Raw genomic sequence first — 16,994 nt, forward strand, 5'->3', positions numbered from 1 at the left:
TTATGATGAGTAGAGTAGGAGTTCTGGTGACCAACTCCTGACTCCATCATGAGACCCTGGACCTCATCTAGATCGATGGTGCTCATCAGGGCAAATCTTTTGAGCCCAAACACGTTGGAATTATAATGAGTAGATTAGGAGTTCTAGTGACCAACTCCTGACTCCATCATGAGACCCTGGACTTTATCTAGATTGATGATGCTCGTCAGGGCAAATCTATTGAGCCCAAACACGATGAGGTTATGATGAGTAGTTTAGGAGTCCTGGTGACCAACTCCTGACTCCATCATGAGACCCTGGACCTCATCTAGATCGATGGTGTTCATCAGGGCAAATCTATTGAGCCCAAACACGATGGAGTTATGATGAGTAGATTAGGAGTTCTGGTGGCCAACTCCTGACTCCATCATGAGACCCTGGACCTCATCTAGATCGATGGTGCTCATCAGGGCAAATCTTTTGAGCCCAAACACGTTGGAGTTAAAATGAGTAGATTAGGAGTTCTAGTGACCAACTCCTGACTCCATCATGAGACCCTGGACTTTATCTAGATTGATGGTGCTCGTCAGGGCAACTCTATTGAACCCAAACACGATGGAGTTATGATGAGTAGATTAGGAGTTCTGGTGATCAACTCCTGAGTCCATCATGAGACCCTGGACCTGATCTAGATTGATGGTGCTCGTCAGGGCAACTCTATTGAGCCCATACACGATGGAGTTATAATGAGTAGATTAGGAGTTCTGGTGACCAACTCCTGAGTCCATCATGAGACCCTGGACCTGATCTAGATTGATGGTGCTCGTCAGGGCAACTCTATTGAGCCCATACACGATGGAGTTATGATGAGTAGATTAGGAGTTCTGGTGACCAACTCCTGACTCCATCATGAGACCCTGGACCTCATCTAGATCGATGGTGCTCGTCAGGGCAAATCTTTTGAGCCCAAACACGTTGGAATTATAATGAGTAGATTAGGAGTTCTAGTGACCAACTCCTGACTCCATCATGAGACCCTGGACTTTATCTAGATTGATGATGCTCGTCAGGGCAAATCTATTGAGCCCAAACACGATGAGGTTATGATGAGTAGTTTAGGAGTTCTGGTGACCAACTCCTGACTCCATCATGAGACCCTGGACCTCATCTAGATCGATGGTGTTCATCAGGGCAAATCTATTGAGCCCAAACACGATGGAGTTATGATGAGTAGATTAGGAGTTCTGGTGGCCAACTCCTGACTCCATCATGAGACCCTGGACCTCATCTAGATCGATGGTGCTCATCAGGGCAAATCTTTTGTGCCCAAACACGTTGGAGTTAAAATGAGTAGATTAGGAGTTCTAGTGACCAACTCCTGACTCCATCATGAGACCCTGGACTTTATCTAGATTGATGGTGCTCGTCAGGGCAACTCTATTGAACCCAAACACGATGGAGTTATGATGAGTAGATTAGGAGTTCTGGTGACCAGCTCCTGACTCCATCATGAGACCCTGGACCTCATCTAGATTGAAGGTGCTCGTCAGGGCAACTCTATTGAGCCCAAACACGATGGAGTTATGATGAGTAGAGTAGGAGTTCTGGTGACCAACTCCTGACTCCATCATGAGACCCTGGACCTCATCTAGATCGATGGTGCTCATCAGGGCAAATCTTTTGAGCCCAAACACGTTGGAATTATAATGAGTAGATTAGGAGTTCTAGTGACCAACTCCTGACTCCATCATGAGACCCTGGACTTTATCTAGATTGATGATGCTCGTCAGGGCAAATCTATTGAGCCCGAACACGATGAGGTTATGATGAGTAGTTTAGGAGTTCTGGTGACCAACTCCTGACTCCATCATGAGACCCTGGGCCTCATCTAGATCGATGGTGTTCATCAGGGCAAATCTATTGAGCCCAAACACGATGGAGTTATGATGAGTAGATTAGGAGTTCTGGTGACCAGCTCCTGACTCCATCATGAGACCCTGGACCTCATCTAGATTGATGGTGCTCGTCAGGGCAACTCTATTGAACCCAAACACGATGGAGTTATGATGAGTAGATTAGGAGTTCTGGTGACCAGCTCCTGACTCCATCATGAGACCCTGGACCTCATCTAGATTGAAGGTGCTCATCAGGGCAACTCTGTTGAGCCCAAACACGATGGAATTATAATGAGTAGATTAGGAGTTCTAGTGACCAACTCCTGACTCCATCATGAGACCCTGGACCTCATCTAGATCGATGGTGTTCGTCAGGGCAAATCTTTTGAGCCCAAACATGATGGGATTATAATTAGTAGATTAGGAGTTCTGGTGACCAACTCCTGACTCCATCATGAGAACTTGGACTTCATCCGGGTCAAAAATAATAATGCAAACCCTAACGTAATTTCAAGTGAAAATGCGTTTTTCAGAAAATCGCAGCCAAATAACACTAGACCTTACTCATAGTGTTGTGTTCCTGCCGGTGAGTAAGGTTGCCAGAGCTCAACGAGGGGGGGAGGGGGTTAGGGTCGGCAACGCGCATGTAACTCCTCTGGAGTTGCAGGCGTACATATGCGGGCCGTATGCTTGTTTGCCACCGACTTAGTATTAAAAAAAAAGTAACACTGAAAATCCATCAATAAGCGAGTCTGTTAGGCATACTGTAAAAAATGAACTTTTATTAAGATTTTCTAATCGCAGTATATAGCACTTCTCGGAACTCCGTAGCTGATTACGATCGCAACGAATGCCTGACAATCGAGCACAGGTCCGTCCTCTAAGCGCGCTCCGCGCGGACTGAGAGCGGGGCGTCGCTGCTGCGTGATTTATACGTGTTTTAAAAAAATATAAATTTACGGCAATGTAGGTCCCATAGTTACGATTTTTTTTATATAGGTTAACATAAAGTTACAGTTTGCTATAATATTATTTTTAAAGCAAAATATGCGTACAATTTGCGGAAATAAAATATAATAAAACCCTGTTTTCGCCAAAAAAATGAAGAAAACTCGGAAGGTATTTTATCAGTTTTTTCAAATGAATCTTCGATTGTTAATCATTCCAGCCCCTCGTACGAGATATGTTGAATCAAATTGTAGTCATTCATGTACCAAATGATTCTTGTTTATAGCAAAATTGAGAACCGAAACACCACATCTCACTGCAAAATTTGGAAAAGACTCCCAAAAAACCTCATTAAAAAAGAGGTTTAAAAGAGAAAATGAAAATTTGAACTGTTGGAGCCCCTAGTTTAGGAAACGATTATTTAAGTACGTTATCAGTTTTTGAATAAATACTAATAGTTACGTCGTAATCTTGAATGAAAAAGGAAGCATTTTACAAAATACGCTCGTCTGTAGGAATAAGGACTCTTAAAATTCAACCAATTTTTGTTGATACGGAAGAAAAATTAGCCATACCTCGTCCATAGTGATCTCCTGTTCTTCAGCTATCTCGTAGATGAAGTTATCGGAGATGGTGGACTCCTCCATGATGCTGACTTCGTTCTGAGCTGGTTGGTCTTCCGCTTCCGCCTGAGGTTGTGGTATGATCTGAGGGAAAACGTATATTAAATATCATAGGAAAATATATAAATATTATAAGGACATTCTTACACAAACTAAGTCCCACGGTAAGCCAAGAAGACTTGTGCTGTGGGTACTCAGACAATGATATATGTAATATACAAATACTTAAATACATAGAAAATATCCATGACTCTGGAACGAATATTTGTGCTCATCGCACAAATAAATGCCCTTACTGGGATTCGAATCCAGGAAAGGACGGAGAACGGAGTAAGTAAGAACCATACCTCTATGATCTGCTTGGGGTCCTGCATCTTGGCGATGACCTGCTCCGCTTGAGTGATGGAAGCTTCAGCCTCCGTCTCCACATTGACCACAACTGCTCTTAAGGACACTACCAGGGGTGTTAAGATGACATACCTCTATGATCTGCTTGGGGTCCTGCATCTTGGCGATGACCTGCTCCGCTTGAGTGATGGAAGCTTCAGCCTTGTCCGTCTCCACTTTGACCACCCACAACTGCTTGCGTTGCAAGTTCTTTAGAGATCTGAAACATACAATAATTTTAATTACATATAGTTTTAAATGCCACCATTTTATTCTAGGATTCCATCATCAGTTCCTGACTTCATGAATATGGGACGGACTGTAAAACAAAAAAAAGATTAACTATTTCTCTTTTTTTTTACCTAGTCCCAAACTCTAAGGTGAATTTCTTTATTACATTATTTGGTGGCCCACTGCTGGACAAGGGCCTCCCTTCTTTTTCTCTAACCAGCCCTGACGCTACTTAAAATTTTAAATTTAAGTTTGTATTTTTTTTTTTGTTTCAAAGCTTTTATACAATTTCATTTATTTATTTGTACACATGGACCCGGACCATTGGACACGGGTACGTCCTTAAACTACGTCCAAAAGAGAGGTATGGGCATTGTGAATATCATCTCGCTTTGTGTGGTAGGGCACAGCACAGCGGATGTCATTCCAGATCTAGAGCAGAGCCCAACTGAGGAAGTACCTCCACCTTACAGAAAACCGCAGCCAAATAACACTACACAAATAACAGGGTCGGCAACGCGCATGAGACTGCTCTGGAGTTGCAGGCGTACATAGGCTACGGAGACTGCTTACCATCAGGCGGGCCGTATGCTTGTTTGCCACCGACGTAGTATAAAAAAAACGGACAACAAAATAAGTATTTACACCATTTTAAATGAACATAAACGCCAAAAATAACCAACTAAAATAATTTAACAATTTCCCGACATTTGGTCTGAATCACCCCCTCGGCTGTCTGTGGTGACGGTTTTGAAAATGTATAATGCAAAGAGTAAAGAAAGTATATGTATAACTTAATCTACGCGAATAGTTAATAAATATCTTCTTCTTCAGTTTTTTTTTTTAATTTATTGAATAAACAAACAATATACAGTCTAGAATTTAATACAAGACCCATCGTAGGCAAAACCTTGAGGAGGTTTGTGTGCCGATGGGGAGTTCAGAGAACAAGTCGTGCAGTCGGTCCCTCAATGCTGAGGATCGTGACATCATGCTTCTGTTGAAGACCAGATTCCTCCATAGGCTTCTATTCCTCGCCAAGCCTTATGAAATGAAATGAAATGAAGCTCATGGCCTCGTGCAGTTTTAATGGCATAGATGCAGTGATTTGAGAACACCATCTAGTAGGGGTCTGAGGTCTGGTGCCTTCAACTTTTCCAGTCATAATAACTCTCTCTAGGCTAACCAGGGAGCGGAGTGAGAGATGTCCGAAGTATATGAGAGTTAGGTCCTGGAATATTATTGACAACCGGCGTTTTATGCTTATGTTTGTTGTTTTTTTGTTTTATTTAATAAATATATGTACTCACAGATAACCAAGCGTGTCAACCAGCTGGCGAACATTAAGCCTGGAGACGTTTTCCGGGGGATCATGCTTCGGAGGCTCCTCGCTGTAGTTATGCTCCATCCGGATTATATCGGCGGCTGTGAACAAGAGACAATTTCTTGTTCAATTCTAAAATATTCTAATAAAAATTATAACTTAGAAAATGTGGAAGTGAAAAATAATTAGTATGTTGAGTCGTTAAAACAGTGAACTCACAATGGACTTAAGCGCCATGGACGCTATTGGCGCTTAAGTCCTTTATGACAACTTCCGCATTTTGAAAAAGTTCCAAAAACTGGATCGACAAAAAATCTATTAAATCATACAATCTGTAGGGCTAAGATGGTCGACTCTTTGTCATTTGTCACCATGGCTGTCACGTTCTAACAAATATGTAAGCGCGAAAGTGACAGGCATAGTGACAAGTGATAAAAATGGAACCATGATGCCACCGCTGGTCACAAAATTTCACGAGAATGTGTAGAGAAGAAGACCCGGAAAGCAAAATGCCCGAGTCAAAGCGGTGACCTTGCTAACGCTTCGGTCAATTACAATAAGCCAATAACTTGGATAAACTTAATCTTAAAATAAATAATTACTACAAAATAACAGAGATTACTACTTAGTCGGTTTATAATAATAATAATGTACCCATCTTATGTATACCATGTTTATCGCAATAAAGTTACATTCATTTCATTCGTAAGTTCTGTCACATAGGTTTATACTGATAAAATGTAACACAAAGCTATTAAAACTTATAAGGCAGGGATTAATTTCCCACCTGATTTTGAACTTTATTTCAAAGTGTATTAGTGCATAATTCCTGACATTATAATAAAGGGTTAATAAAAAATGTAGCCATGATTAGGCGCGGGTTCACACAGAGCGAGTGAGCGAGCACATACGTACGAGGCAATTTCCTCACACACAAACCGGCCAGTGTAGACGTGCCTTGGCCGAGGCGGCCTGCTCGGGCGAGGAAAACGCACTGGCCGGTTTGTGCGTGAGGAAATTGCCTCGCGCGTATGCTCGCTGTGTGGGGGTCTACACAGCTATTGGATAGCTTATTTTATGTTAATCAAAACGTTATATAATTGTTATTATTTAACAAAACGGGACTTAATCGCGTATTAACGTTCTAGTTGATAAACAAGATAGTTTTAAGAATAGAATAGTATAATACTGACTGTACTTAGCTAAGGAAGAACGTTATTTTGTAAATAACTTACAAGGAGACACCAGCCATTGTAATATTTGTCCTGGTTTTTGAAAGAAATAAACAATTTTGTTTTTTTTTTTAAGACCAAGTGCGGGTAGTCCGAAAAACTCGCGTCTAGATGTTGATGTGAACTTTAGCCAGTCTTCTCTGAGACCACGGGGATAACGCCGTCCTCGAAACTTCAGAGGTAAATTTAAAAACTATAATAATTACACTAAAATAATAATAACACCAATAAATAACTAACATAATGGAATGCATAATGTTACGGGGACATTTATCTTTAGCGACTTCTACTCAAGATTTTAGCTATCGAATTCGAGGAAAGATTTTCTTCAACTATTCATATATATTCTCTACTATTATTTTCTATAGCTCAGTATTCAAAAGATTGATATTACATCTCATATTAGGTACAAGTTAAAGGGTACCTTTAGAGTTCCTGCCTATGAATCGTTCGAATAGGCCTTGGAAGCCGCCCGATGGGTCCCGGCCTGCAACCAGACGGAACCTTTACGATTGTAAACCCTATTCTCATTTGAACAGAGTCAATTTTTGATTACGTAAAATTGAGGAACAGTAACTACCATTATTTCAAAATATTCTGATTTTTGACGACACTGTATCTGTACCCCAAGAATTAAACAGCGCCATACTAAATTAGTACGAGAACGCGTACAAATGTGTGCATTGTATTGTATTACGGTATTAAGGCCCGTCTAGACGGGACGATCAAATAACCCATGCGATAAAATAAAATAAAATCGGCCAAGTGCGAGTTGGACTCGCACAGGAAGGGTTCCGTGCCATTATCAATAAAAACGGTCACCCATCCAAGCACTGACCCCGCCCGACGTTGCTTAACTTAGGTGATTGGATGAGAACCTCGAGATTGGAAAGAAATATTTATTTTATACTGTTTTTAGTATTTGTTGTTATAGCGGCAACAGAAATACATAATCTGTAGAAATTTCAACTGGTTAACTATTACAGTTCATGAGATACAGCCTGCGACAGGTGACAGACGGACGGACGGAACCCTAAAAAGCAGTCAATTTCATCTAGCGTCCACACGTACACTATTTAATCATCAATTTTAGATTTAATAAATAAATGCCCCCAAAACGCGCATGGCGCCGAAAATTAGCATTCTTGCGTCTGGACCTACATTTGATCGGTCATCATCTTACAATCGAATCAAGTGGGATTGGTGAGCTAATTTCATTTTTGCGTCCCCACCTCCATTTTAATCAGTTGCGCGAAAAATTGTCCCGTCTGGACAGGCCTATACATGTCCATCTAGTTGAACTGATCAGTGGTTGCGAGTTATAGGCCTCGGCAGAATCGCAAGTAATCAAGGATTTCTTACTACTACAGAAGGCTTAAAGTCAATATTTCTGCTATCAATAAGTTCTCGCTATAATCATGGAGTGTTAAAGATTCGACCAAGGCTTAAGAGACCCCACATCCCACACTAGCATCTCCCGAGCGTCAGCGTCTAGTCAACTCTATGGCTGCTGCTCGACGCAACGTTGGCGCCACTGCGTAGCGACGCCATTTTCCATAGCGCTGAAGGGCGCCGACGCTCAAAAGACGCTAGTGAGTTTTACGTACCATTATAACGCTGTATCTTTAGGTATTTAAATAAAAGTAAACAAACAATTTGTATATTTTCGGGTAGTTATAACATTTATTGGTTAACCAACCAAATACAAAACCGCCTGGATCTGTCACTGAACGACCTGACTTTAACCTACATTATACGATCATGTAATGTTTTCAACTTTTCATCTACCATCAACTGGCTTTAGGAGCCATTTGAGGGTAAATTTTGTTTACTTTTATTTAAATACCTAAAGATACAGAGTTCACACACGAAGCTGTAATATATATTTGGGTATCTTACGATATCTTATAGCAAAGCATCTTAAGATACTTTGCGATATATAGCGATATATTTTGGTATACCTAGTCTCTCACCACAATATAGGTGCTAGACAGACAGCAATATATATTTTGGTATCACGTGCGTGGTCATTGACATATCTAAGGACGGGCCTCACGGGCACTAAGAATAGTGCTAGTTCAGCGGTGTCACTCACGAATTCGAGCCTATCGTGCAGTCTAACGCAACTAGTTGCGACCAATCGCGCGCGTGATGCGAACTCATCGACCAATCGCGTTGCGGCGTTAGACTGCACGATTGGCTCGAATTCGTGAGTGACACCGCTGTACTGGCCCCATTCTTATTGCCCGTAAGGCTTGTCTATAGATATAGTTCAATGTGGTGCTTAGTTATACTATAAGATATCTTTCGGTATCTTACGGTATATATATATATATATATATATATACATATATATATTATCGCACCGTCTGTAATGGGCATCAGGGCTCGTACATTTCATGCCGTTGACGCAAAAATGACGTAATATAATATACAGGAAGTTTTTCTACAACACTACAAATTTAGATAACTTACCTATTGACGCGTAGAAAAATAAATACTTGTTACGTAAAACACATTGTTAAAAATTAAAAATATGTGTTATTTAATAATCTACTATTTAGTTGAGTGACAATAAGATGAAAGTCAGTTAGACGTTTCCGTACTGATTGTCAAGTATCTACATCAGTTAAGTAAAGAGGTTGACCAATGATTAATCATAACGAAAATAGTAATTGGAATCATACTCTATGTAGCGTGACGTCATGTTTCCGTCAACGGCATGAAATGTACGGGCCCTGATGATGGGCTTTACTCCTATTCTACATGGTGGTTACCTCTCTTGTCGCTGGCGGTTGGTGTGATGGGAGCCACTTGTTCCTGCAGCGTGAGCAGTTCTGGCAGCATGGGGGAGTCGATCCATAGCCCTTGTGCGTCCAGCTCGAAGTGATACCTGTTATATATGTTGATCATGTTCAAACCTCATAAATCATAAGGAGTTAAAGGATTTGTGATTAAATATGTATAGGGGGCATTCCAAATTATCATCTGTGTTCTGTTAATATTGAAAACAATGCAAGTTTAGTTTTAAACCAGTCAAGAATAGTTCAAACTAAGAAGCTGATGTTTGGCATGATAACATTTATAGAATAGAGTGTTTATTCGATGCAAAATAAAAGAAGAAACCATTTAATATACAACGTGTCTCTACCAGAGATGTGAAAAATAGTTTATAAAAAGTATTTAAATACAAAATACAAATACTTCCTTGATATACTATTTCAAATGCAAAATACAAAATAGTTTTCAAATTTGTATTTAAAATACTAAATACAAAATAGGTATTTTCAAAATGCTTTTTTAAAATACAAATACTTTGCGATAAAAGGCTCTTAAATAGTGAATACCTAGTCTGAATTAAAAAGTTAGTATTGCTCTGAATTTACAAGTTGGAAAGGCTTTCTTTATTCTTTAACACATTCACTGCCGGGAACCCACCTGGTGGGCGCTCGTGAACTTTGTTCAGATGCCGGAGAACCCGCTAGGCGGGTTGTTTTGTACGCAGCTATAGACCACCGGTTTCTGGGGTAGTGCGCCGTTTTTTGTCTGGCAGTGAATGTTACTAAACAGATTCACCAGTTCCATGTTAAAATAATAAATAAATAAATAAATTGACTAAGTCCTACAGTAATAAGCTCATTAAGGCTTGTGTTGTGGGTACTAGATAATGATATATATAAATATTTATAAATACATATACATAAGGTCGATATTTAAACGATAGATACAAAAACAGCTTCGACAGGAAAACATAACTAAGTAGGTATGTAATAATAGTATTAAGCAAACGCGGATCAGTCCGCGCGATCTCGCCAACTATTACATAAACCCTAGAGGTTTTCAATAGTGGCTTATTGAGTTAAACCCTGTTTCAAAAAATTCATAGTGAATAAATAAACAAAAAAAAAACGGAAAACACCCATGACTCAGGAACAAATATCTATGTTCATCGCACAATTAAATGCCCTAACCAGGATTTGAACCCGGGACCATCGGCTTCATAGGCAGGGTCACTACTCACTAGGCCAGACCGGTCGCCATAAAAGAATGAGAGAGTTGCAAGGATTGTAACGTCAGAAGAGATTGTAACTCCTACTTACTTTAACTAATAAAAAGTATTTTGTATTTTGAAAATAGAAAATAGGTCCCAAAAACTATTTGAAATAAAATACAAAATAGTTTTCTTTAAAAGGTATTTAAATACAAAATACAAAATAGGTATTTTGCATTTTGTATTTGCATTTTAAATACAAGTATTTCAAATAAGTCACATCTCTGGTCTCTACCCTCTGGACATTGACCGAGATCCCTAGTAGAGCTCCTTGTCAGGAATGTTCTAATATGGTAAATTATTTAATTAGATAATAAATAAAAATAAATATTTTTTAAGTTAAATTAATTCAAATAACTCATCAATAAATAGGAGCATACCGTATTATACTCTGTATATTTAGGTACTTAAATAAAAGCTACTCTCAAATGACTCCTTAAGCTTAAGTTGAGGGTAGATGAAAACATTACATGATCAAATAATGTAGGTTAGAGTCAGGTTGTTCAGTGACAGATCCAGGCGGTTTTGTATTTGGTTGGTTAACCAATAAACGTTATAACTACCCGAAAATTTACAAATTCCAGGCGGTTTTGTATTTGGTTGGTTAACCAATAAACGTTATAACTACCCGAAAATGTACAAATTGTTTGTTAACTTTTATTTAAATACCTAAAGATACAGACTATAGTTTGACGACCGGTCTGGCCTAGTGGGTAGTGACCCTGCCTATGAAGCCGATGGTCCCGGGTTCAAATGCTGGTAAGGGCATTTATTCGTGTGATGAGCATGGATATTTGTTCCTGAGTCATGAGTGTTTTCTATGTATTTAAGTATTTATAAATATTTATATATTATATATATATCGTTGTCTAAGTACCCTCAACACCAGCCTTATTGAGCTTACTGTGGGACTTAGTCAATTTGTGTAATAATGTCCTATAATATATATATAGTTTGGAATGAGACTTTGTACATAGGTCAGAAATACCCTAATCTACACGTCCTATTCATCTTTGTCCAAAGGGTAGAGACACGTTGTCCACGAAATGGTCACGATTCAGCTTGGTGCTGGCTTAGCTGGGTAGCGCTGGTCTTCCGTCCGGCCATGAGCGTGTGAGACACGAAGTGTAACACAATATTTGGTAACTTGCAGCTTGAGAACATCTTCTTTTCCATGTTGTTTCTTGTTTTGTTGGTGTATAATTTATTTAAAGTTGGAGGGTTAAAATGGAAATGGTCAGGACAATAGGGTTGTTTCCATCTACCAATCTTAGGGCAGAATAGCATCCCAATAAATTCTTTTGGATTATAAGAACATGTTAAACTACTTTCAGGGGACCTGTAATGACCATATTTATGTAAATATTGAATTTAAAATATCTTTTGGCACACATCACGTGACCAAACTCGAAACGTCTGAAGATTCTGAGACGTCACAACTCTCGGATTGACACTGTTGACAGTTAGGCGATAAACAACAAATGACAAATGTCAGTTGACAGTTCGTATCTTCTACGTGTGTTTGTAGTTATGTGTCAAACCGTAAACTGTGACGTCACACAATTTTCAAAGAGCGTTTTGGGCGCGAAAGCATCTGTCAAGATATATTTTGTTAATTTAACATAATTATTTACTGAACTGGTTCACAGGCCATAAGAAAAGGAAAAGAGGTAGACCATTTAGAAGATGGGTGGACGACATCAAAGCGATAGCAGGAAGCACATGGACGAGAGTTGCCAAGGATAGAGAGGAATGGAGAAGGTTGGAGGAGGCCTTTTGCAAATAAATGGCACATAGACAGGAATAAAATATGCAAGAAATGTAGAAAAAAATTTAAATTTACTTTACTGTCTGAAATAAAGGATTCTTAATTCTTAATAACTTGAGAACAAATATTTTTTTTTTAATAGCATAGCAGTCCAGTCCATTCGCCACGTAAGCTGAAGACATCGGATAGAATCAGACCTCTGGGATTATAAGTGTAAGTACATCTTAATAAATGAAATATGAAGTACTTTGGTCCAATTTTTTTAATGATATAGGATCTCTACTTTGCCCTAAGTTTGACTGGTAGAAATTGCCTCATGGCATTAAATTCGCCTTTCGTACATTAAGTTTTTCTTTTGCTTTTGATAATAAAAAAATAAGGGCAAATAATCATCATGTGTTGCCTGTTAAAGCTCAGTGACACGCACCCTATATACATTTCTAAAATGTTATATTACTATAAGTATAAGTACAGTTTTAATTTCCATGTTTAATATATAATAAAAAAAAAGGAAGCACTGGCGGCCTAGCCTCCTAAGACCTTGAGTACATTGTACTTATTCTAAAATTATTCTTATATATTTTTTTTTGAACTTATTGTGTAACTAAGGATTCCAAATTCAAAAACAAAACAATTGCTTCTGGGTCTCAGGAGGCTAGCAGTAAGAGTGTATGACTTGCAATCCGAAGATCGCGGGTTCAAGCCCCAGCTCGTACAAAATATCATTTGATATTTACCAGTCGCTTTTCTGTGAAGGAAAACATTGTGAGGAATCCGGACTAATTCCAATAAGGCCTAGTTTACCCTCTGGGTTGGAAGGTCAGATGGCAGTCGCTGTCGTAAAAACTAGTGCCTACACCAATTGGGATTAGTTGCCAAACAGCCCCAGGCTCCCATGAGCCGTGGCAAAAAGCCGGGACAACGCGAGGAAGAATAGAATAGAATATTTTTTTTATTGTATAACTGTGGATATACAATAAAAAAATATTGCAAAGGTGGTATTTCTTTACATTATAAGTTTCAACAGTTGCCTGTTAGTGCGTACAATGTTATTATTTTTAGTAACCTACCTATCCTAAAACTGAGCTTAAACTTAACCCTTTTCCAGGCATAGTACGACTTATCGACCACATACCCGCCATTAGAATTTCAACTTTAGCATTCCGATTTAAGGTTCAAATTAGATTACACTTTCTGGAAATGTTACTTGTCTTCAAATGAATCATCAAAGCTGGATTAATTGGAATATATTTGGATTTTTTGGAAAAACCTTGTAGATTGGTGCGGCCTGGAAAAGGGTTAAATTAAATAATAAATTAAAAATACTCACCCGCACAGCTGAAGACTGACATGGCGCCATAGACACTCGCTCTCCTCCTGCATAGCACCCTCGATCCATTCTTGACGTATCGGCTCGCTATCTGACCCGGTGTTTACACTGCCAACAACCAATATATGTTAGAGAGAAACGAGTACACTAGCTTACACTAAGAATGGAGAAATACTATATGTAGCCGACGGTTGCAGCCACAGGTGGAGAGGAGCAGAATTAGAACAACTAGAGATACTTTTTGAGGTAAGTGTTAGAGCGCATGGACATGCATGTATCGCTCGGAAGCGTATAGGGAACTGACCGGGATTGGTCGATAGCCTATGCTCATTGCACACATATGCATGCTCTCGCGCACACTTTATTAACACATAAAAACAGTGGTAAGTAAGGTAAGTACCTACATACTATTTTTATAAAATTAAACCAAAATGTATACTAATTACTAAGTTTTCAGGTTATTCATTTCAGGTCCAGTTTAATGCGTCGTCTACATTATACTTGTTTCTTTTCGCATTAGAAAAAGAGTAAACAATCCTGGGTGCATAGACAAGACGCCAATCATTCACGTTCCGTAGCGTATCGTAGCTATCTCTCTCTAGCACTCTTCCATATTAGTGCGACTGTGACAGTTGCGTTTCGTTCGCTACGGAGCGTTAACGATTGGCACCTTATCTACGCGTCCTGAAGTGTTTATTTATTGAACACTTTCTAAAAAGAAGTCACAGTAATGATGGTGGTGATAATGTGACTGTTTTTTACAAATAATACAAGCGAAATTACTGTAAACAATCTATTATTCCATTATTCACAATACCCCATTTCAGACACCACATATCCATATTTTTGTCTACAAGACTATATTAGTAGCTAACAAAGAAAAAAAAAACTATAAAACTATATAACTTAAACGTTAATGTTAGTAGAACATATAATGCTCATTGGATCGGATATGCATTGACATCCAGTAATGATTTGTCTGGTCACTGCAACATAATTATGTTACCAAATTCTAACCTAATCTAGGTTAGAAATTAGGTTAGAATTTGGTAGGAATTAGGTTAGAACCTGCTGGAAGTAGGTTATCTTATACGAATATTTATTTTAAGAGAACAAAAATACAGTTCTTTACGGGATATACAAAATCATGTGATGGTAAAACATTTGGATAAATGAAACCTTCATAGTGTATTATTTCCCAAGATAAAGTAATAATTTCATTTGATATTTTTAGAATGCTATAATTAAACTGATAAAATTACACTAGAGTCAGACCATGCTAAGTTGGCAGCAATATTGATAGCCCAGCCTGTTCAAGTGTTAGTTTGTTAGTGCTTCTGGGCATTTTCTGCAAATCGGTAACCATTGTGCGTATTTTGTGTGAAACAAGGTAGCGCTACTCTAACCACCCCAGCTCCTCCACGAAGCCTAGCAATGTTTTCAGGTTGCTGTCTCCTTTAGTTTGCACGGATTCCCTAGGTATTTGCTCCTGTATACTTCTACCTGTTCGCAGTCTAGAAGAATGAGATTTGTTGTTTCCTCTTCTGCACACTCTGCACATGGGGCTGTCTGTTTTACCCATATCATGTAGGTGTTTGTTTAGTGTGTCCTGTTAAACCTACTATTTTACGTAGTTGGTGTCTAGGTATTTTCAGTAGTATTTTGGAGAGTTCAAGTGTTAAGTAAACATCATAATTTCAAGGATGTTTGATGTTTAAAATAAGATGTATCTGGGCCATCAAAATCGCTGCCAACTCATCTTGGTCTGACTCTATCAGTATATGTGTATATTATTGTTATGTTAGGTTATAACCTATTTAATAAGATTAAAGTTTAGGTTATTTTATCACACATTCTATTTAAGTTGTTTGAATGATGAAACAAGATGATATTGATGATTAGAGTTAAAATCAGTAACCGGCTGCTTGAGACTTAAGTAAAACTTTCTATTTTAAGCAATTTACATGAATATCATGAATTTACTAATCTGTGGTCATATAGTGCAAATTTACACAGGAATAAATAATTTTCATGCACATATATAAGTAGTGTGAATACATATGCAAGTGGTAAAGTGTGTTACGTACGTAAACAAGCCTTATTGTTATCCAATACGAGTGTAAATACACTCGTTTCAACTTTTGATTGAACTAAAGATTGAATGCGTTACGAGGTCAAGCCATTATGGCTTACAAAGAAATGGTACAAGTAAATGTTGCGAAATTAAGTTATAATCCAAATTATGGCGGGAAAACACTTACTTGTAGAAGGAAAAGCTGCAAACAACGTCGTACTCCAAGTTGCAACCTTCCACTACACATTTTTGGGCAGTCATTATGGACCACCTAGATACAACCTAAAATGGTACCCACTATATCACATCGTAATAAAACTATAAAGCTAATGAAATGTTAACATTTCGGACCTAAACTAACTTTCAAACAAACTAATTTGATGGATCTTTAGAAAATTATCAATCAAATGTCGAAAATGACGTGCTGTCACGAAAAGTCGAAATTTTAACAAATGCGTCAAACGCCTGCCATGAAATGGTGATGTAATTTTTTCCATGGCAATGCTAGCAACACTTGGCGTGCTCTGTTGTATCGAATAATCGATTATGCAATAATCATCGATTCATTAAAAAATATAAAATGCAAGATATTATAATATAAAAATATTATCGTCTGTAGAGTAATTAATATATTCATTGTTAAAGAAAATATTTTTTAATTAAGAAAATGAATTGTAAACATTATTCAGCCCAGCTTTGTAAAGAGTTAAACCAAGATAACTCTACAACGATTTTGAAACAGATAAAGAAATTACGCTTTTCGTTTTTCGCGGTACAACCTCGGTGCTCTTACCTTGCCTTTTACGTGCTATTCCTAAAAAAAGGAAATAACTATGTTGGTGATTTTTGATCAATTATTACATTAACATCGGTTTCCTTTATATATTTCAATAAAAACTGCTAAGCTCATATTTTTCATTGTACAGACAATCTTCCTATCCTAATCACCACACTGGTAGCAAGACGCCAAGCCATTGACAATCCTGCGAGGCAGACTGCAAGCGGTGGACGGGGCTTGCAGGCTTTGCAGGACCCAAGAGGCATCCTGCTTCCTGCTTAGGTGCTGCCGGACGTCATGTAGTCCGCGACAACATTCACAATCCTGCATGCAATGAGCAATGAGGCGGACGACAAGGCATACTACAATGCAGG

The 16,994-nt window shown here is 38.5% G+C and overlaps 1 protein-coding gene across 3 annotated transcripts in view; it reads right to left on the bottom strand.

Annotated features, from left to right (window-relative positions):
- The window catches only part of LOC133532397 (uncharacterized), a 39,115-nt gene extending 22,790 nt beyond the window's left edge, over positions 1-16,325 (bottom strand). For 2 of the 3 annotated variants that reach the window (XM_061871022.1, XM_061871021.1), the window contains exons 1-7: positions 16,030-16,325; positions 13,769-13,876; positions 9,397-9,512; positions 7,044-7,106; positions 5,374-5,488; positions 3,926-4,052; positions 3,398-3,529 (exon numbers count right to left, since the gene is read on the bottom strand). In XM_061871022.1, coding sequence (XP_061727006.1) covers positions 3,398-3,529; positions 3,926-4,052; positions 5,374-5,488; positions 7,044-7,106; positions 9,397-9,512; positions 13,769-13,876; positions 16,030-16,103 — 735 coding nt within the window. In that variant the 5' untranslated portion in view covers positions 16,104-16,325. The remainder of the gene's footprint in view (positions 1-3,397; positions 3,530-3,925; positions 4,053-5,373; positions 5,489-7,043; positions 7,107-9,396; positions 9,513-13,768; positions 13,877-16,029) is intronic. The other variant, XM_061871023.1, reaches the window with a different exon arrangement.
- Between the last annotated feature and the right edge of the window lie 669 nt (positions 16,326-16,994).

Source organism: Cydia pomonella, chromosome 27 (assembly GCF_033807575.1).
Source record: "Cydia pomonella isolate Wapato2018A chromosome 27, ilCydPomo1, whole genome shotgun sequence".
NCBI lineage: Eukaryota > Metazoa > Arthropoda > Insecta > Lepidoptera > Tortricidae > Cydia > Cydia pomonella.